Genomic DNA, 22077 nt, shown 5'->3' with positions numbered 1-22077 from the left:
AAGCTGGCCGGCTGCCCACTCGCTATTTCTGTCGCCATTACTGCTCCTCTAGGGCGCAATCAGAGGCTTCTACCCCCATGTCGTTTCCATCACAAAGACTGCCCAATTTCACCATAACTTTGACCACTAGCCCCAACCCCCATTTAAACTGCTGCTGAAATCCTCATCCATGGCTTTGTCAGCTCCAGACATAAAGTGTTCTCCTAGCCAGCATCCCAACCTGCACTCTCTGTAAACCTAAGCTCATCCAAAGCTCTGCTTCCTCAATCCTATCCTGTTTAGCCATCCCACGACCTATATTGGTTCTCAGTCCTCCAACGCCTCAATTCTCATCCTTGTAGTTTCATTCCTCCCTATTTCTGTAACCTTCTCCAGCCCTACAAATCACCCTCCCCACATAAACATTCCGTTGCTCTGACTCTGGCCTCTTGCACCCCTCCCCCCGCCACCCGTACAGAGCATGGTTACAGCACAGAAGAGGGCCATTCGGCCCATCGAGCCCATGCCTTAAGTTGCCTATGCCCCATGCTCTGAACCCCTTCCCTGCACCCTCTGCCTCTCCACATCATGCTCATTCTTAAAACCTACCTTTTTGACAAGCTTTTCATCACCCCTCCTAATATTTATTTCTTTTGCTCTGTGTCCATTTTTTCATTACGCCTCTGACTTTTTTTTAATATTAAAAGGTGCTATATAAATACATGTTATTTTTGTTGATGATGGCGACGATTGATCTCTCAGCGCAAGTTATTTCTCCTTTTTCCATAGACGAGGTCTGATGTCTTCCATTTTAAAGGGGATAGCCTCCCTTTTAACTGTCGCTATTTTTAAGAATCACATAATGACAAAATCTGTGCTTCGCACAACACGGAGGGGGGAGAAAATTGCTGAGAGGAAAAAGTAGAGGATAACTAATCAATAGTAATCATGTTAAAATACAATTTTATTTGGTTTTTCACATTTTAATTGTTTAAATTAGGTTTGCGGAAGCGAGCGCCATCTGTTGGCAGCCTGGACTGTGATGAGACTGATAAGACTGATATACAGATTGGAGATCGTGTAGTTGTGGTTGGACAGAGGAGTGGAATGGTACGGTTCTACGGGAAGACAAACTTTGCACCAGGTAGGTTAACTGGATTTAATAAAACAAATAAATCTGCACTTGCTAAATGAGAATACTCATCTGTTTTCATTAAAGCATTAGTAGGTCTTAAAGGTTATGTTACTTATCCTCTTGCTTGCTCACTTCCCATGCTTCCGCTAGGCCTTGTCTCTGATCTTTGCAGACCTTCCATTCTGCAATTGTCCCTTTTCCCTCTCTCTTGACCCCTCTGTCCTTGCAAGCTACTGCCCCATCACTAACCTCCCTGCCCTCTTTAAAGCTCCTGAACATGCTGTCATCTGCCAAATTCGTACCCACTTTTCCCATGTTTGAATTCCTCCAATTAGGTTTCCCTCCCTGCCATAGTACTGAAATGGCTCTTATCAAAGTCACCAATTACATCCTATGTGACTGTGACCGTGGCAGATTATCCCTCCTTGTTCTTCTCGACCTGTTTGCAGCCTTTGACACAGTTGATTGCACCATCCTCCTCCAATGCTTCTCCTCTGTTGTCCAGCTGGGTGGGATTGCAGTCACCTGGTCACATTCTTATTTATCTAATCGTAGCCAGAGAATTACCTGCAATAGCTTCTCTTCCCGTTTCTGCACCATTACTTCTGGTGTCTCCCAAGGATCTATCCATGGCCTCCTCCTGTTTCTCATCTACATGCTGCCCCTCGGTGACCTCATCTGAAACCACAGCGTTCTGTTCCACATGTACGCAGTTCTACCTCACTACCACCTCTCCCAACCCCTTCACTGCCACTAAATTGTCAGACTACTTGTCCGACATCCAGTTCTGGATGAGCAAAAATTTTGTTCAACTAAATATTGGGACCACCGAAGCCATTGTCTTCAGTCCTCGCCACAAGCTCCGTTCCCAAGCCTCCGATTCCATCGCTCTCCCTGGCAACTGTCTGAGGCTGAACTGGACTGTTCGCAACCTTGGTGTCGTATCTGACCAAGGTGAGCTTCCAACCACATATTGGTGCCATCACTAAGACCGCCATAACATCGGCCGAATCTGCCCCTGCCTCAGCTCATCTGCTGCTGAAACCCTTATCCAATCCTTTGTTACCTCTAGACTTGACTATTCCAACTCGCTCCTGACTGACCTCCAATTTTCCACCCTCCATAAACTTAAGCTCATCCAAAACTCTTCTGCCTGTATCCTAACTTGCACTAAGCCCCTTTCACCCATCACCCCTGTGCTCGCTGAACTACATTGGCTCCTGGTTGAGTAACGCCTCAATTTTAAAATTCTCATTCTAGTTTTCAAATACTTCCATGCCTCGCCCCTTCCTATCACTGTATCCTCCTCCAGCCCTACAACCCCCCGAGATATCTGTGCTACTCCAATTCTGGACTCTTGCGCATTACCGATTTTAATCACTCCACCATTGGCAACCGTGCCTTCAGCTGTTGAAACCTTAAGCTCTAGGATGCCTTCTCTCAACCACTCTTTCCTCCTTTAAGACGCTTCTTAAAACCTATCTCACCTGCCCTAATATCTCCTCGTACCTTAGTGTCAAATTTTGTTTGCTAACGCTCCTGTGACGAACCTTGGGTTGTTGAACATTGTTAAAGGTGCTATATGGAAGTTGTTGTGGCTAGAATTAGGGCGATTCAGTCTAGAGTGAAAAGTTAGGCTAATCTAACAAGGAGGAGAATTCCAAAAGGGGACGGTAGATCTGAAAAGAATCAGAGGGGGCGAAATTCGTTTGGGGTGTTACCGTTTAACATTTTGAAAAGTTATCACCCGACAAAATGGCTTGCAAAATTGTGGGAAATTGGGCACCCAGGAGTGAAGGGGGGCAGTAAATGAGGAGCCAATGGCCTCAGTGGGGTGCTGCAGAGGCGCTATTGCCAGAGAGTTACCTAATTTCAGCTGACTTGCATTCAGCAACCAGCCTTCAATCCTTGCCTCGAGCTCATTCCAGCTTTTAAAGGGGAGGTAATTTCAAACTGCTGCTGCTCATTTTCAGCATTGTTGCACTTGAGACAGACTTCTCAGCAATTGAGACACCATTGGTGGTGGCTGGTGCGAATCCTGCTGCAAGGGAGAGAGCCACGCGTTTTAATAATGTGGCATTGGAACAGTGGAGAGAAGGAGGAAGTCGCTGTTCTCTGCATCTGGAAGGAGGCCATCACCACAGGTATTCAGGGCCATGTGGAGAGAAGTGGCCGAGGAGTTGTCGGCCAACACTGTGGTAGACCGAACCCTAACACAATGCCACAAGAAATTCAACGACCTCTGTCGGGTGGTGAAGGTGAGTACCTGCTTCCACACCTCCTACATACCAGCCTCTGAACCTCTGTCTGTGCACACTGTGCAAACCATCACTACCCCACCACTCAACCACCATCTGCAGCTACTCACACTCACATCCTCATCTCACGCCTTGCCTACATTCAAAGCTATTCAACCATGGCAGGCATATCTTCCACATACATAGCTGGACTCTTACTCACACAAGTTCCTTTCTTTTGTAGGCCAAAACGACATGTACCAGGAGGGAGCAGCAGCGGACTGGAGGCGGGGGTTGGGCAACTTCAAATGCACGAGCTCATTGACCTTGAGGAGCGAGTGCTGCGGCTCATTGGCCCACAGGTGGTGGGTGCCGTGGCTGGCGGACAGTGGGCAACAACGCTATCTTTATCCCCTCTCCTTTTCTCATCCCACTTCCCCGTCAAACCAGAAGGCTTTATCACTTTCCAGCACCTGATACTGTCTGCCTTACTTGCTCCATTCCTGACCCCCTGCTCTCACCTTAACGCAAGTCTTGTGCCATTTATGCTTTCAGATAACCAGCCAGCAGATATGCAGCCTGTATCTGAGCCGAGCCTCCCCCGACCAGCACAGTCAGGAGGGGGGAGGAGGAGGAGTATCAATGCATCTCTCACCCGCAGGCACTTGCTCAGATACTGGCAGTACGCGTTTGCTAGAGGTTAGCTTTGCAGAGGGTTCTGCACTGGGTCCTAGTGGGCTGCAGCAAGGCCAAGGGGAAAGGGAACCTCAGGAGCCATCGCCCTGGAGGACGAGTTCGCACGAGTTCTGCTGCACAGGACTCGGATGAGAACCTCGATGGGGAGGCATTCACACAAAGGGTGATGGCATGCATTCTGACATTATAGGTGCAATGGCAAAGGTGCCCGAGAGCCTCTCGGCAGTGGTAAGGAGCGTGGAGGAGTCCGCCTCCAGCATTGCACAGAGCTCTGCACACACCATGGAGCCCATCATTGCCAGTCTACAGACGATGGTGGACTCCCAGAGAGACTGTGCGGATCCAGACATCATTATGCATGTCATGGGCGATGTGGCAGCTTTCATTGCAGCACAGGCAGAAACAACTCAACGTCTTGGTGCTGTAATATAGACAATGGTTGGCGGCATCAAACCTCAGACTGCTCTCATGCAGTCTCAGCTTGCTGCCACGCAATTTCTCGGTGCTGTCATGCAGTCAGTGACTGCTGGCACCAAGTCTCAGACTGCTCTCCTGCCGTCTATGCTGGATGCCATGCGTGCTCTGACTGCTGCCATTGCCGCTGGGTCCACCGGGGATCTGACGGTGTCGCAGCAGCCCACCAATCTGTGCTGCAGCCCACCATTGCAATTGTCGCTGCCTGTCACCCAGGCAGCCCAGACTGCCGCCGCCCAGCCTGAGCTGATGCAGTCAGCAGCCAGGCTTTCCAGGCCCAGAGCTGGTCGAGGGCATCCTGCAAGGCCATCTGTAGTCTCTGGCCCTGACACACAGCAGCTTTCCACCAGCCGTGCTGCAGCCACGGGGGGACACACTGCGGAGGAGCACTGGAATAGGTAAAGCAAAGAGGGAATATAGGAAATGCACAAGGTTGATTCTTAAATACATTATGACACAGTTAATTATTATTTAATACATTTTTATTGAAATGTTTCATCCTTGCTGTTGTCCCTCATTTAATTTTGGGGCTTTGGTATGGAAGGGAAAATTGATGTGGTGATCGAGACGTCCAGAGGAACCGATAAGTGGGATGGAATTCACTGGAACTGAACTCTGATGAGACGGTCGCGGACCACCCTTGAGTGGCTACCTCCTCCATCGCTGGTGTTGCTGCTCCTCTCCTGACGTGGTGCAGCTATGCCTGGTGGCAATGGCTGTGCCCTCATGATGGCTAGCTTGTGCAGTATGCAGCAGATGATGACACTCGCTCAGGCGAGTACTGGAGGACTCCTCCCGAGTGGTTCAGAAAGAAAGAAAGACTTACATTTATATAGCGCTTTTCAGGACCACCGGACGTCTCAAAGCACTTTACAGTCAATGAAGTACTTTTGGAGTGTAGTCACTGTTGTAATGTGGGAAACACGGCAGCCAATTTGCACACAGCCACTCCCACAAACAGCGAAATAGCGCCATCGGATCTTTTACATTCACCTGAAAGGGCAGATGGGGCCTTGGTTTAACGTTTCATCTGAAAAACAGCACCTCCGACATTACAGCACTCCCTCAGCACTGCACTGCACTGAGGTGTCAGCCTAGATTTATGTGCTCAAGTCGTTGCAGTGGGACTTGAACCCACAACCTACTGACTCAAAGGCGATTGTGCTACCCACTGAGCCACAGCTGTCACTCAGTGACAAGGCAGCTGAACCGTTGCTTGAGCACTCTGATGGTCTGCTCAATGATGTTCTCGGTAGCAGCATGGCTCTCATTGTATGAGAGCTGGGCAGGAATGTTGGGGTTCTGGAGGGGAGTCATGAGCCACGTTGGAGAGCGGATAGCCCTTGTCTCCCAGCAGCTTGATGTGGTGGCTGGAAAAGAGCTGGCACACCGGTCTGGCGCAGGATGAAGGCATCATGGCTGCTACTAGGATAGCGGACATTGATAGTGAGGGATTCTGCATGTGTGGTAGCACACCAACTGCACATTCAGTGAGCGGTCACCCTTGCGGTTACGGAATATCTCAGGATTGTGATGCGGTGCCTGTTAAGTCCTGACTCTAATGTACTGACTTACACGAGACACATGCTGAAGTCAAGGACACTCAGGACCTGCACCTTTATTTCCCGCTCTCCCAGTGCTGCACTTGCCTGAGACCTCCCTTTATCTACCATAGTGGGATAGATATAGAGTGTCTCCCGCAAGTGCACCCCTGGTGATAAGGTATGCTTATTGTTACAGGTCATACCCAGTTACAGTCATGTATAGCATGGTAAGATACAGTTATATACAGTAATGTGAGATACATGACATCACCCTCCCCCAAGGTCTTATTGCCTTTATAGATTCAGTCTCTCAGGTGGTCTGCGCTCTCGCGTGGAGCGTCTTAGTTGTGGTACAGTTGTTTGCCTTGGTGCCTGTTTTTCGTTCGGTGTGATTGCTGGTATCTCGCCTGGGCTGCCTATTGAGACTGCCCTTTCCTCAGGTTGTTCCCTCTGTCTGTCCACCAGGTGTGGTGTGAGTTCCACATTGTAGTCTGCCTCTGGTTCTTCAGTGTTATCAGTGAATCTACTTTTTACTTGGTCTACATGCCTCCGGCAGGTTTGGCCATCGGCCATTTGTACAACCAGTAGCCTGTTTCCCTCTTTGTCTGTTACTGTCCCTGCAAGCCATTTGGGACCCCTGCCATAGTTTAGCACAAACACTTTGTCCCCTATCTCATTCCAGCTCCCCCTTGAATTTCGGTCATGGTACTCAGTTAGCTTTTGATGCTTAGCCTCAACAATTTCATGCATGTCTGGGAGGATTAACGAGAGCCTGGTCTTTAAGGTTCGTTTCATCAATAGTTGCACGGGGGGAACCCCAGTCAACGAATGCGGACGAGATCTGTATGCCAGCAGCAGTCATGACAGCCGGCTCTGCAGCGTGGGTCCTTGAATTCTGAGCAAGCCTTGTTTAATGATCTGCACTGCTCGCTCCGCCTGGCCATTGGAGGCCGGCTTGAAAGGTGTGCCGTCTTAACTAGATTTATACCGTGGTCAACTATAAAATCATGAAATTCTGCGCTGGTGAAGCACGGACCATTATCACTGACCAATATGTCAGGAATGCCATGCGTTGCAAACATGGTTCTAAGCATCTCCACAGTGGTGGAGGTGATGCTCGAGTTTAAAATAATGCACTCGATCCATTTTGAAAATGCATCAACGACTACGAGGAACATTTTGCCCATGAATGGGCCCACATAGTCTACATGTACCCGCGACCACAGTTTGGTGGGCCAGGGCCAGGGGCTTAGGGGGGCCTCCCTGGGGGCATTACTGAATTGGGCACAAATGGTGCACCGAGCTCCAAGTCCACGTCAATGCCAGGCCACCAGACGTGAGATCTGGCTATGGCCTTCATAAGGACGATCCCCGGATGCTCGCGATGGAGCTCCCAGACAAACGCCTCCCTGCCTCGTAAGGGCATAACTACTCGGCTGCCCCACATCAAGCAGTCTGCCTGTAGTGAGAGTTCATGCATGCGCCTATGGAAGGGTTTGACCTCCTCGGGGCAGGCATCGTGAGCCTCTGCCGGTTAAAACGCATCTTTTAACTAGAGATAACGTGGGGTCGCTGGTCGTCCAGGCTCTGATTTGGCGAGCCATCATGGGCGAACCTGTGGATTCAAAGGCACTGATTGCCATGATCATCTCACAGTCCTGTTCGTCGGATACTTCTGTGGTCGCCAGGGGTAGCCTGCTAAGCGCGTCGGCACAGTTGTCTGTGCCTGGTCTATGCCTTATTGTGTAGTCGTAAGACGCCAGCATGAGTGCCCACCGCTGAATGCGCGCCGAGGCGTTGGCGTTGATTGCCTTGCACTCGGATAGTAGGGACATGAGGGGTTTGTGGTCGGTTTCTAACGCAAACTTGGCCCCGAAAAGGTATTGGTGCATCTTTTTGACACCGTACACGCTTGCGAGTGCCTCCTTCTCAACCATACCGTACCCGTGCTCCGCCCGCGAAAGTGACCTGGAGGCATAAGCAACGAGCTGCAATTTACCCGCATCATTGACGTGCTGTAAAACGCAATCGATCCCGTACGCTGACGCATCACACGTAAGGACTAACTTTTTACCTGGGTCAAAAAAGGCTAAAACACTCTTGGAATATAGAAGGTTGCATGCCTTATTGAAGGCGCGTTCTTGGGTGTCCCCCCAAAACCAATCGCACCCCTTTCTGAGTAGCACGTGGAGAGGCTCCAGCAGAGTGTTCAAGTTCTGCATAAAGTTCCCAAAGTAATTGAGTAGCCCGAGAAAGGCACGCAGTTCCGAGACATTCCGGGGCCTGGGTGCCAGACGAACCGCTTCGGTTTTGAATTCTGTTGGGCGGATTCCATCAGCGGCAATCCTTCTGCCCAAAAATTCAACCTCAGGCGCGAGAAACAGACACTTGGATTTCTTAACTCTTAGGCCTACCCAATCCACTGGACTTAGTACTTCCTCAAGATTGCGGAGATGAGAGTCGGTGTCCCTGCCCGTGATGAGTATGTCATCTTGAAACACAACTGTCCCCGGGATGGACTTGAGCAGACTCTCCATATTGCGCTGGAATATAGCAGCTGCTGACCTGATGCCGAATGGGCATCGATTGTACACAAAAAAGCCTCGATGTGTGTTGATGGTGGTGAGTAGCTTCGGTCAGTTCTTGCGTCATATACGCAGATGTGAGGTCAAGTTTTGAGAAAAGTTTTCCTCCAGCCAACGTGGCAAATAGGTCCTCCACTCTGGGCAGTGGGTATTGGTCCTGTAGGGAGACACTGTTTATGGTAGACTTGTAATCCCCACAGATTCGCACGGATCCATCAGGCTTCATGACGGGGATGATGGGGCTTGCCCAGTCGCTGAATTCCACGGGAGAAATTATGCCTTCCCGCAGAAGCTGGTCCAGTTCGTTTTCAATCTTTTCCCTCATCACATAAGGCACAGCTCTAGCCTTGTGATGGACCGGTCTGGCATTCTATGTGATGTAGATTCTAACTTTAGCCCCTTTGAAGGTGCCCACACCTGGCTGAAAAAGATGTTCAAAACAGCTTAGAACTGTTGAGCAGGAGGTCCGTTCCTCTGACGACATGGCGTGAACATCATTCCATTTCCAATTAAGTTCTCCTAACCAGCTTCTCCCCAACAGGGTTGGGAGATCCCAGGGGACAATCCACAGGGAAAGTCGATTCAGCATCCCTTTGTGTGTGACCGAGAGCATGGCGCTGCCAAGGACTGGGACGATTTCTTTAGTATAGGTCCTTAGATTGGTGTCGATCTTTGTGAGTTTTGGTCTGTTACTTTTGTGCGGCCACAGCTGTTCAAAGTGTTGAACGCTCGTGAGAGATTGACTCGATCCCATGTCCAGTTCCATGTTGACGGGTATCCCGTTGACTAGAACCCTCATCATAATTGGAGGCGTCTTGGTGTAAGAACAGTGGACATTGATCGTGTTAACCCGCTGTACCTCGGTGTCCCGTGCACTGTTCCAACCGTCTTCTGGTCCGCTTTCTGACCCTTCCGATTCGTATACCAGCCGAGCTGCTGTTTTTCTGCACATGCGAGCCAGATGCCCTGTGTAGTTGCAGTTTCTGCAAACAGCATACTGAAATCGGCACACCCTGGTTGAGTGCCTTCCCCCACATCTCCAACACAGACCGTTTCCATTGTTTCCAAAGGATGAGCTGCGTCTGGCTGATCTCGATTGAGCTTCTCTCAATCTGTTGTTGATTGCTCGCATTTTGGGTTGATGAGGTGTGATCGGCCGTTCATGTGGCCCTTGATTTTGATGGCTTCTGGCGCTACTGTCTGCTGTTGAAGGCCTGCTCTCCTGCCTTTGTCTGTGTGTGGGGGTAGCGGTTTGTTTCACAATGTGAACCCCTTGTTCCGATGCCTCGTTGGTTGTCGTACCTGAAGTAGAAATCTGTGCGACCAGTGCTGCTGCCTCTAGAGTCAAGTTCTTAGTCTCTATAAGCTTTCGAAATATGCCTGCGTGGCCTATTCCTTCAATAAAAAAGTCTCTCAGTACTTCTCTCCTTCGTTCATTGTGGAACTCACATGAACTAGCCAGCCTCCGAAGTTCCGCCACGAAGTCGGGTATGCTTTGGCCCACACAACGTCTGTAGTTGTAGAACCTGTGTCTGGCCATGTGTAGGCTGCTCGCTGACTTCAGGTGGTCTCTCACCAGTGTGCTCAACTCCTCAAACGACTTGCTTGCTGGTTTCACGGGTGCTAGCAGGTCTTTCATTAAAGCGTATGTTTTCGAGCCACAGCTGGTCAAGAGATGGGCGCTTCTCTTGTCTGCCTTATCGTCGCCCAGCCAGTCTTTGGTCACAAAGCTTTGCTGGAGCCTTTCTATAAAGTCATCCCAATTGTCTCCAGCATTGTATTTCTCATCTGTGCTGTTGGTAGCCATTCTGTGGATTCTGTGATCCCGTAACTCGTCGCCACTGTTAAGTCCTGACTCTAATGTACTGACTTACACGAGATAAATGCTGAAGTCAAAGTCACTCAGGACCTGCACCTTTATTTCCAGCTCTCCCAGTGCTGCACTTGCCTGAGACCTCCCTTTATATACCACAATGGGACAGGTATGGAGTGTCTCCTACAAGTGCACCCCTGGTGGTAAGGTATGCTTATTGTTACAGGTCATATCCAGTTACAGTCATGTATAGCATGGTAAGATACAGTTATATACAGTAATGTGAGATACATGACAGTGCCCACAAATCGACATGGGTGCAGTCAATGGCGCCCTTAACCATGGGGAGTCCGGCTATCCTGATGAAGCCGCAGACACGCTTATGCTGCTGCAGAAGGAAATCTAGTCCCTCTCCTTCTGTACAGAGCATCTGTGATCTCGCAGATGGAGTGATGGATGGCAGAACTGGGAGATGTTGGAGATATCTCCTGTTGCACACTGGAAAGATCCATTGGCATCGAAATTGAGTGTAATGGTGACCTTGACTGCCACTGAGAGAGCTGTCCTCACCATGGTCTAAGGCTCGAGGTCTGGTTGCAGGAGGTGAGCATGCTCTGTGACCACATCCTTGCTGAAGCGCAGCTGTAGAAGAACTTCTGCCAGAATACCCTGGGAGGGTAAGGTCTTCTGATGCCAGTCCTTTTGGCCCTTCTCCCTCTGGCCACATTTTTCTGCCTTTCTCCCTGCCCTGCCTTTCTCCCTGCCTTTCTCTTTGCATTTATCTCCGTCTAAGAAGCCTCCGACGGTATTGTCGGAGCAGGAGGTCAAGTGCCAACACAGCCCCCATGAAATTATATAAATGTTGTCGTTTCAAATCTGCCCTCAATGAAACAAAGGAATGGTTAAGAGGCAGAACAGTCCTTGAAGTGAGAATTGCTCAAATCTGTCAAACAGCCATTCTGTCTATGTGTTAGCAAGCTGCAAAGAGTAATGGTCAACAAAAATTGTTTTTAAAATGGCACCATTCACATAGAAACATAGAAATTTGCAGCGCAGAAGGAGGCCATTCCTGCCCATCGTGTCTGTGCAGGCTGACAAAGGGCCGCACTGCCCTTGGTCAGCATCCCTAAAGGTTACATATAAACCTATGAACAATGACGGAAAGTCAAAGAGCACCCAGCCCAACCAGTCCGCCTCACACAACTGCGACACCCCTTATACTGAAACATTCTACACTCCACCCCAACTAGAGCCATATGATCTCCTGGGAGAGACAAAAACCAGATAAAAACCGAGACGAATTTAGGGAGAAAAACTCTGGAAAAATTCCTCTCCGTCCCCCCATCCAGGCGATCGAAACTAGTCCAGGAGATCACCCTGGCCGTATTATATTCCCTGCAGTACTTACCATTATATCTGCTCCGTCCAACAAACGGTCATCAGTCTAATCCCAATTACCAGCTCTAGGTCTGTAACCCTGCAGGTTACTGCACTTTAAGTGCCATCTCTTAAAAGTGGTGAGGGTTTCTGCATCCACCACCCTTCCAGGCAGCGAGTTCCAGATCCCCACAACCCACTGTGTAAAGAAGCCCCTCCTCAACTCTCCCACCAACCACCTTAAAACTATGCCCCCTCGTAATAGACTCCTCCACCAATGGAAATAGACCCTTACTATCCACTATGTCCAGGTCCCTCAATATTTTGTACACCTCAATGAGGTCTGCTCTCAACCTCTTCTGTTCCAATGAGAACAAACGCAGCCTATCCAATCTGTCCTTATAACTAAGATTCTCCATTCTAGGCAGCAATCTAGTAAATCTTCTCTGCACCCTCTCTAGTGCAATCACGTCCTTCCTATAATACGGCGGCCAGAACTGCACGCAATACTCCAGTTGTGGCCGAACCAAAGTGTATTATACAATTTAATTATAACTTCCCTGCTCTTATATTCTATGCCTCGGCCAAGAAAGGCAAGCATTCCGTATGCCTTCTCAACCACCTTATCCACCTGGCCTGCTACTTTCAGGGATCTGTGGCCAAGCATTCCAAGATCCCTTTGTTCATCTGCACTAATGTGTATACCCTTTCCTTATTAGCCCTTCCAAAGTGCATCATTTCACACTTCTCTGAATTAAATTCCATTTGCCACTGCTCTGCCCACCTGACCAGTAGATTGATATCCTCCTGCAGCCCATGACTTTACTCTTCATTATCAACCACACAGCCAATTTTAGTGTCGTCTGCAAACTTCTTAATCATACTCCCTATATTCAAATCTAAATCGTTCATATATACCACAAAAAACAAGGGTCCCAGTATTGGAGCCCTGCGGAACCCCACTGAAAACATCCTTCCAGTCGCAAAAACATCCATCAATCATTACCCTTTGCTTCCTACCTCCAAGCTAATTTTGGATCCAGCTTGACACTTTGCCCTGTATCCCATGAGCTTTAACCTTCATGACCAGTCTTACCATGTGAGACCTTATCAAAAGCTTTGCTAAAGTCCATATATACCACATAGCATGCACTGTCCTCATCGACCCTCTTAGTTACTTCCTCAAAAAATTAAATTAGGTTAGTCAGACACGATCTTTCCTTAACAAATCCGTGCTGACTGTCCCTAATTAATCCTTGCCTTTCCAAATGCAGATCTGTAATTATTCGGCCTATCCCTTTCTCCCTTCTTAAACAAGGGTACTACATTAGCAGACCGCCAATCCTCCGGCACCATGCCCAGATCCAAAGAGGACTGGAAAATGATGGTCAAGGCCTCTGCTATTTCCTCTTTTACTTCACTCAACAGCCTGGGATGTATTTCATCCGGGCCTGGGAACTTACCTACTTTCAAAGCTGCTACATCCCTTAATACTTCCTCTCTCACTATATTTATTTCATCCAGAATATCACACTCCTCCTCGATAGCAGTATCTGCATTGCTCCTTTCCTTTGTGAAAACAGAAAGTATTCATTAAGAACCCTCCCAACATCTTCCACCTCCACACAAAGATTACCCTCATGGTCTCTAATAGGCCCTACCCTTTCTTTAGTTACCCTTTTACTCTTAATATATTTATAGAACATCTTAAGGTTTTCCTTAATTTTACTGGCCAAGAATTTCTTGTGCTCTCTCTTAGCATTCCTAATATCCATTTTAATTTTGCCTCTTAACTTTCTATATTCCTCTAAAGATTCTATCGTATTTAGCCGTTGATATATGACATAAGCATCCCTTTTTTTCTTAATCCTCCCCTGTAAGTCCCTAGACATCCAGGGGGCTCTAGAATTATTTTTCTTTAAGGGCACATATTTGGCCTGAGCCTTCCGGATCTCCTCCTTAAATGCCTCCCACTGTTCCGACACTGATTACCACAAGTAGCTGTTTCCAGTCCACAATGGCCAAATCACTCCTTAACTTAGCAAAATTAGCTTTTCCCCAGTTCGGAACTTTTATTCCAGCTCCATTCTTGTCCTTATCTATAACCAACTTGAATCTGACTGAATTATTGTCCTTAAATAGCGCTCCTCCAGCTGAGTGGAACTCGACAGCTGAAACTGTCGTTGTCAACACCAGGCTGAAATTGAGGGGCCAAATTTCTCTTCCGGGGTGGTAACGGTGCGCTGCGCATGGCGTCATTATCGCCGAGCAGGGTGCTACCAACAGGAGCAGGCGCTACCTCTTAGCGCCTCCACAAAACCCCCATCCAATTTCGCGGGGGGGGGGGGGGGCGCTGTTCTCACCACGCCCAGTCGAAAACCCATTAGCGCCCCCCGGCAGGAGCACAGGAGCCCAATTTCCCCCCCGAGTCTCCTGAACATTAAAAATGCCTTTAATTACCCAATTGGTAGTCGCCTGATAGCTAGGTCAGTAAAAGCTGCCCTTAAATCAGTATTTATTTTACTTCTGATATCACATTTATAGCTAGAGCTTATAAGTATTGACTGATGCCTAGAAACAACGTCAAGGCAGTAATCATTCAGATTATGTTGTAGACCTTGAACTTTGAACCCATTTATTAATTTAATGATTTTTTTTTTCTTCGTTCGCTGGATGTGGGTGTCACTAGCAAGGCCAGCATTCATTGCCCTTCCCTAATTGCTCAGAAGAAGGTGGTGAGCCTTCTTGAACCGCTGTAGTCCAAATGGTGAAGGTACTCCCACAGTACTATTATACTTCTTTGTAGCAGTTTGGTACAACTGAGTGGCTTGCTAAGCCATTTCAGAAGGCAGTTAAGAGTCAACCACATTGCTGTGGGTCATATATCGGCCAGACCAGATAAGGACGGCAGATTTCCTTCCCTAATGGACATTAGTGAACCAGATGAGTTTTTATGACAATCCGATAGCTTCACAGTCACCATTACTGATACTAGCTTTTTATTCCAAATTTATTTAATTAACTGAATTTAAATTCCCCAGCTGTCGTGGTGAGAGTTGAACTCGCGTCTCTGGATCATTAGGCCTCTGGATTACTACCATTTATGGATTTAAACCATTTAAAAATACTGAAAGGGAATGATTTGGAACATTAACCTAGGTCCAACTTTTCATGTTAGCATTTCTATATAATCCCATCTGCTAAGTTGTAGCAGTGGTTCGTGATGCAATTGAGCATATCCTTCAGAAATGATGATTCTACATTTCAAATGGAACCCGAGACAATGTTGTATTATATCAACTGTTTTCTAGACAAAATTCTTGGGTTATAGCAGGACAGAAATCAGTATTTGTATCTATGTAGGAGCAGGAATTTATGACAATCCTAGATTACACCTCAAATGTGACATGTCAGAAATTCTGGTGGTATCAGGCCCATCCATATGTAAATCATGGAGTTAGGACAGGAATATGTTATCCATGCTAAAGTCCGAGATTTCAGCCTTCCCATGTGCCCTTCTAATTGTATGCCACTGTATAGCAAGTGCAGATGTGGTTATTTTCAGGTATCTGAAAATTTTTTGCATCATTTTATTCATGAAGCCTTCTCCTACATTCTCCATTACCTTTGAAGATGCTTGTACTTAAAGGGAATTGGGAGCATGTATTTGAAGGTTGCAAAATGGGGAGCAGCAAGAGGCTCTGAAGGAATCCAGATTAGTCGGGTATCATCAGAAGAGAGCCAGACTATTCCAGCAGTACCCATCTAGCAGGATGAACGTGTTTAAGATCTTTCTCATGAGTTGTTTCTCAGGAGGCTATGCTTCAGTCATGAAGCTTTGGAAGACTCTGTTTGTTGCGGCAGCTCGATCTGCAAAGTCCACAGCACAGACTATTTTCATTGTGGCAGACAAAGTGACCACAGCTCTGAACCTTTATGGTATAGGCTTAGCCAGGGAGCAACAGACTTGCCAGATCAGCCAATTCACTATACATTCGTGCTCCCTTTGTCAATACAGCTAGGCTTATACACTGACAGTCCCAGACAGATGACTGAGCGAACAATTTTTTTCAGAATCACTTGTTTCCCCAAGGTTGTGGAAACTATTGATTGGACCCATGTGACATTGCATGAACCAAATGTAAGCCATCAAATTTGTTATGTCTTTAATACGGTCCAGTATTGTACTTGAGCTGTTGTGACCTTAGTCCCATTTATTCTAACTCCAGAGTGAGGCACAAACATGGTGGGCAGCCTTTTATACTGGGCCCTGCACACTTATGCAGGTGACCCTCAGGTCTCCCACCACAGTGCCCTCTGGTGGAACACCTTATGTGATTATACAGTTAGTATACATGGTCTACATACATGACATCACTTCCCCCCAAGTCTTTAATGCAAATTGGCTCGTACATTAATGGTGACCTGGGCTTTGCTCTTCCTGGTTGACCATTGGAGGGTAGCTTCTAGCTTGGGTGGGTTGGTAGTGAGATTTGTTGCCAGTGGAGGTCCCAGGGGTTTCTGATTATGAGTCCATGACTACTCCATTCTCCCCCCCACACAGGGATCATGCTAATGGCTCGTTGCATGCAAGTTGCATTCAAGTTCATCACATGGGTTTTATATTTACATCTTGGTGCATTTGTTGGGTGGATTACAGTTGCGTTTCTTTTTGTGTGGTACATTTACATGATCAGTACAGGTATCTCAGGACAGTCCAGTTCCAGCACGGCCGGATGAGATCCGGGTCGTCTGGTGGCGGCGCAGCACCCCATGCTAGTGGGTCTGTGGGTGAGGTGAGCTCATTTTACTCGCGTTGCCGGAGCTCAGGGCTCTTGCCGTTACTCCTAGTGTCGGGCAGGCCCAAAGACAGCTGATGTGTCTGTGACCTCCCTGTCCTTTTCGTTTGCACAGTGTCGCTGCTGCTCCCTGGGAAGCGGTCTGAGCGAGAGAGTGTTTTGTCTAAGCGACGGTGGGGCTGCCTCGTCTTGTCTAGCAGTTCAGCGGAGACTGCTGACTCACTTTCCTTGAGGGCACTGTTGTGAGCACTCTCTAGTTTTGGATCCTGGCTGGTCCAGGTTCCGTTCGGAGGAGCCGATGCGGGTGACCCTTCGCTCTTGCACATTGCCGTGGTGGCGAGTGGGTTTGTGGGCTGCACCTTTTCCACCCGGATGGTGGGCGACGGTAGCCGACTGCGAGCATAGGCGCAGTTTACTGTTTCTGGCCCGTGACGGTTCATGCCATCGGATGCCTGCAATGTTAAACCGTTCTGAGGTAGGGTATCGCTACCGGTGCCTCTGCTCTCCGGAGATCGTTTACTCTGCGGCTTGTCTACTTCTGTCAGCTGTGGGGATACTTTATGATACATCGTTCTGGTCCCGGGGATGCTGGCTACAGCATTGTGTAGCCCGCTGGACCTGCATATGACCGTCAGGTGTTTGCCCGCTACATTGGCTGATTGCAATTTGCACCCGAATCGCTCAACAACATTTTGCTCGTTACAGCTGGACTTTTACATTGGTTACCAATTTCAAGCAGGTCATTCAAAAATGGCGGGTTGCTGGCCTCCTTTTAAAATGGCCTTACTACTTTTACCCCAATCGTCTTCCTTGCGTGTTGTTGCACCATTAGCGCTGCACCTCGTGGTTTGGACGCCATCTTTTCCCTGTCCATGATGTCGACTGCTGCGATCTTCTTTCCCAGGGATTCTGCCACTGAAGCTGGGAAGGCGCCCTCGGATCCAATCTTCCTCCCCAGGAGTCCTGCCACTGAAACCGGGAAGGTGCGTTCGGGTCGTCTCAGCCGGATTATCACCACGCAGACTGGGTCTTGTGTAACGAGAGAGAATTAATTAGCAATCTGGTCGTGCGGGGCCCCTTGGGGAAGAGTGACAATAATATGGTAGAATTAAAATGGAGAGTGACAGTTAATTTAAAGTCTAGGGTCCTGAACTTAAAGAAAGGAAACTTCGACGTTATGAGACGTGAAGTGGCTAGGATAGACTGAAGAATGGTACTTAAAGGGTTGATGGTGGATAGGCAATGGCAGACATTTAAATATCACATGGATGAACTACAACAATTGTACATCCCTGTGTGGCGTAAGAATAAAAAAGGGAAGGTGGCTCAACCGTGGCTAACAAGGGAAATTAGGGAAAGTATTAAATCCAAGGAAGAGGCATATAAATTGGCCAGAAAAAGCAGCAAACCTGAGGACTGGGAGAAATTTAGAATTCAGCAGAGGAGGGCGAAGGGTTTAATTAAGAGAGGGAAAATAGAGTATAAGAGTAAGCTTGCAGGTAACATAAAAACTGACTGCAAAGCTTCTACAGATATGCCAAGAGAAAAAGATTAGTGAAGACTAATGTAGGTCCCTTGCAGTCAGAATCAGGGGAATTCATAATGGGGAACAAGGAAATGGCAGACCAATTGAACAAGTAGTTTGGTTCTGTCTTCACTAAGGAAGACACGAATAACCTCCCGAAAATACTAGGGGACCGAGGGTCTAGCGAGAAGGGGGAATTGAGGGAAATCCTTATTAGTCAGGAAATGGTTAGGGAAATTGAAGGGACTGAAGGCCGATAAATCCCCAGGGCCTGATGGTCTGCATCCCAGAGTACTTATGGAAGTGGCCCTAGAAATAGAAGATGCATGGGTGGTCATTTTCCAACATTTCATGGACTCTGGTTCAGTTCCTATGGATTGGAGAGTAGCTAATGTAACCCCACTTTTTAAAAAAAGAGGGAGAGAAAACACGGAATTATAGACCGGTTAGCCTGACATCGGTGGTGGGGAAAATGCTGGAATCAATTATTAAAGATGTAATAGCAGCGCATTTGGAAAGCAGTGACAGGATCGGTCCAAGTCAGCGTGGATTTATGAAAGGGAAATCATGCTAGACAAATCTTCTAGAGTTTTTTGAGGATGTAACTAGTAGAGTGGATAAGGGAGAACCAGTGGATGTGGTGTATTTGGACTTTGAAAAGGCTTTTGACAAGGTCCCACACAAGAGATTTGTGTGCAAAATTAAGGCATATGGTATTGGGGGTAATGTATTGACATGGATAGAGAACTGGTTGGCAGACAGGAAGCAAAGAGTGGGAATAAACGGGTCCTTTTCAGAATGGCAGGTAGTGACTAGTGGGGTGCCGCAGGGTTCAGTGCTGGGACCCCAGCTATTTACAATATACATTAATGATTTAGACGAAGGAATTGAATGTAATATCTCCAAGTTTGCAGATGACACTAAGCTGGGTGGCAGTGTGAGCTGCGAGGAGGATGCTAGGAAGCTGCAGGGGGACTTGGATAGGTTAGGTGAATGGGCAAATGCATGGCAGATGCAGTATAATGTGGATAAATGTGAGGTTATCCACTTTGGGGGCAAAAACAGGAAGGCAGATTATTATCTGAATGGTGACAGATTAGTAAAAGGGGAGATGCAACGAGACCTGGGTGTCATGGTACATCAGTCATTGAAGGTAGGCATGCAGGTACAGCAGGCAATAAAGAAAGCAAATGGCATGCTGGCCTTCATAGCGAGGGGATTTGGGTGTAGGAGCAGGGAGGTCTTACTGCAGTTGTACAGGGCCTTGGTGAGACCACACCTTGAGTGTTGTGTGCAGTTTTGGTCTCCTAATTTGAGGAAGGACATTCTTGCTATTGAGGGAGTGCAGCGAAGATTCACCAGACTGATTCCCGGGATGGCAGAACTGACATATGAAGAACGACTGGATCGACTTGACTTTTATATTCACTGGAATTTAGAAGAATGAGAGGGGATCTCATAGAAACATAAAATTCTGACGGGATTGGACAGGTTAGATGCAGGAAGAATGTTCCCGATGTTGGGGAAGTCCAGAACCCTGGGTCACAGTCTAAGGATAAGGGGTAAGCCATTTAAGACCGAGATGAGGAGAAACTTCTTCACTCAGAGAATTGTGAACCGGTGGAATTCTCTACCACAGAAAGTTGTTGAGACCAGTTCGTTAGATATATTCAAAAGGGATATGGCCCTTATGGCTAAAGGGATCACTGGGTATGGAGAGAAAGCAGGAATAGGGTACTGAAGTTGCATGATCAGCCATGATCGTATTGAATGGTGGTGCAGGCTCGAAGGGCCGAATGGCCTACTCCTGCACCTACTTTCTATGTTTCTATGAGCGGTGTGTGCCTCGGGGGCTGCGAGCATCTGCTCTCCGGTGCCTGGTCCAACCGAAGGTGGGGGCTTGCTCTGCCTCTGAGCACGGAGGACGTCGATCGCTGGAGGAATGAAGTCTTCCCAATTCCAATGAAACTTCCCCATCCATCTTCTTCCCAGTAGCGTTGGTCCATCACCTGAAACAATCCACAATGGTAAATTGTGCACCGCGCCATCATGGGATACACTTATAGCCGCACTACCAACAACTGATATCAGTTCCTTGGTGTAAGTGCGCAGCTTTGCCTGAACCGGGACCAGCTTGGATCGTTCAGCTTGATCATTCCATAGCCTCTCAATCGCTTCCTGGCTCATTACTGACTGACTCGCCCCCGTGTCCACTTCCATGAAGACTGGGATGCCATTTATCTCGACTTCCATTATCACTGGAGGACAATCTGTGGTGCAGATATATACTCCATACACTTCGTCCTGGGACTGAGCTGCCTCTCTAGCCATCTCCTCGTAATCCGCGCTGGATTCACAGCCATCTGCTGACTCCTCTTCCACGTGGTGAGTCACAGCTCTTTTGCACATTCGCTGGATTCTCTTTGTGCTGTAGCCTTTGCACACATAGTCTCTGAACCGAGGATCTGCCTTCGCTTTCTGGTCCAACCGAAGGTGGGGGCTTGCTCTGCGTCTGAGCACGGGGGACGTCGATCGCTGGAGGGATGAAGTCTTCCCAATTCCAATGAATCTTCCCCATCCATCTTCTTCCAAGTAGCGTTGGTTACTGATGAGCTCTGTGATTACCTCCGCAACGCCAGCATGGTGCTATTCGACTTACGTTTATACCCCTCGGCGGACTCTTGAGTTAAAGGACTCGGGTGCCTGTATGCTCTGCCCCGGGCAGATTCACTTTCAATAGTTCTGCCTGTGAAAGGCGCCATTCTATTTACAGTACTTGCCGGGTTTGAGTCCTGAGAATGAGTCATCATCTGCTTGGAGCTGCAGCTTGAGGTCATGAACACCTGGCTGATGCTGATGGCCTTCTGCAGAGTGACGGTGGTTTCGGCAGACAGTAGTCTGTGAAGAAGGGCCTCATGACCGATGCCAATTAAGAAGACGTCCCGCAACGCATCGGCGAGGGATGCGCCGAATTCACACGGTCCTGCCAGTCTCCTGAGTCGGCAGTGTACTTCGCGATTTCCTGGCCCTCGGGGCGGCGGTGTGTATAAAATCGATGCCTGGCCGTGAGGATGCTCTCCTTCGGTTTGAGTTGGTCCCGAATTAGCACTTTCAGCTCCTTGTATGACTTGGTCGTTGCTTTCTCTGGTGCAGGCAAGTCCCTGACGAGGCCATAGACCGCGGGCCCACAACTGGTCAACAGGATAGCTCTGCGCTTATCTGCCAGCGTGGCCGGATCATTGGCACAAAATATTGGTCGAGCTGCTCCGTAAAGGCTTCCCAATCTTCACCCTCTGGGAACTTTTCTAATACACCAACGTTAGTCATTTTTGCTTGAAAGTTCGTAATCTCGTCGCCAGTTGTTATGTCTTTAATATTCTTATAAATTACTCCACGAAGTCTAGTATTGTACTTGAACTGTTGTGACCTTAGTCCCATTTATTGTAACTCCAGAGTGAGGCACAAGCATGGTGGGCAGCCTTTTATACTGGGCCCTGCACACCTACGCAGGTGACCCTCAGGTCTCCCACCGCAGTGCCCTCTGGTGATACACCTCATGTGACACACCTCATGTGACCATACAGTTAATATACATGGTCTACATACATGATAATATTTGCTTCAACTGCCTTAACGTGCAGGTCACTTGCGATGAGGCGCAGCTTTATTTCAACAGCAGGGTCAAGAACGGCTGTTGGATGATGAGGGATGCCTGCTACCCTCATACCTCATGTTGCCTCTTAGTAGGACCACCAGTGTTACATCGAATCACACAATACTATGAGAATTGAGCATCAATTGGGATGCTTAAAGGAAGGTTCTGGTGCCTGGATTGTACTGGACATGCAATATGTGTCAAATGCTGTTTTACAAAATGTTATGGCATGTTGGATGCTTAATAACCTGGATCTCC

At 48.1% G+C, this 22077-nt stretch overlaps 1 protein-coding gene across 5 annotated transcripts in view; it reads left to right on the top strand.

Moving 5' to 3' along the window:
- Window positions 1–22077, top strand: part of LOC139273030 (CAP-Gly domain-containing linker protein 4-like) — a 372964-nt gene that overhangs the window by 228928 nt on the left and 121959 nt on the right. For all 5 annotated transcript variants that reach the window (XM_070889311.1, XM_070889307.1, XM_070889309.1 and 2 more), the window contains one exon: window positions 980–1123. In XM_070889311.1, coding sequence (XP_070745412.1) covers window positions 980–1123 — 144 coding nt within the window. The remainder of the gene's footprint in view (window positions 1–979; window positions 1124–22077) is intronic.

The sequence above is a fragment of the Pristiophorus japonicus genome, chromosome 9 (genome assembly GCF_044704955.1).
Source record: "Pristiophorus japonicus isolate sPriJap1 chromosome 9, sPriJap1.hap1, whole genome shotgun sequence".
Lineage (NCBI taxonomy): Eukaryota > Metazoa > Chordata > Chondrichthyes > Pristiophoridae > Pristiophorus > Pristiophorus japonicus.
Note: the sequence above shows the minus strand (reverse complement) of the source record. Positions and strands in the feature narration are given on the sequence as shown.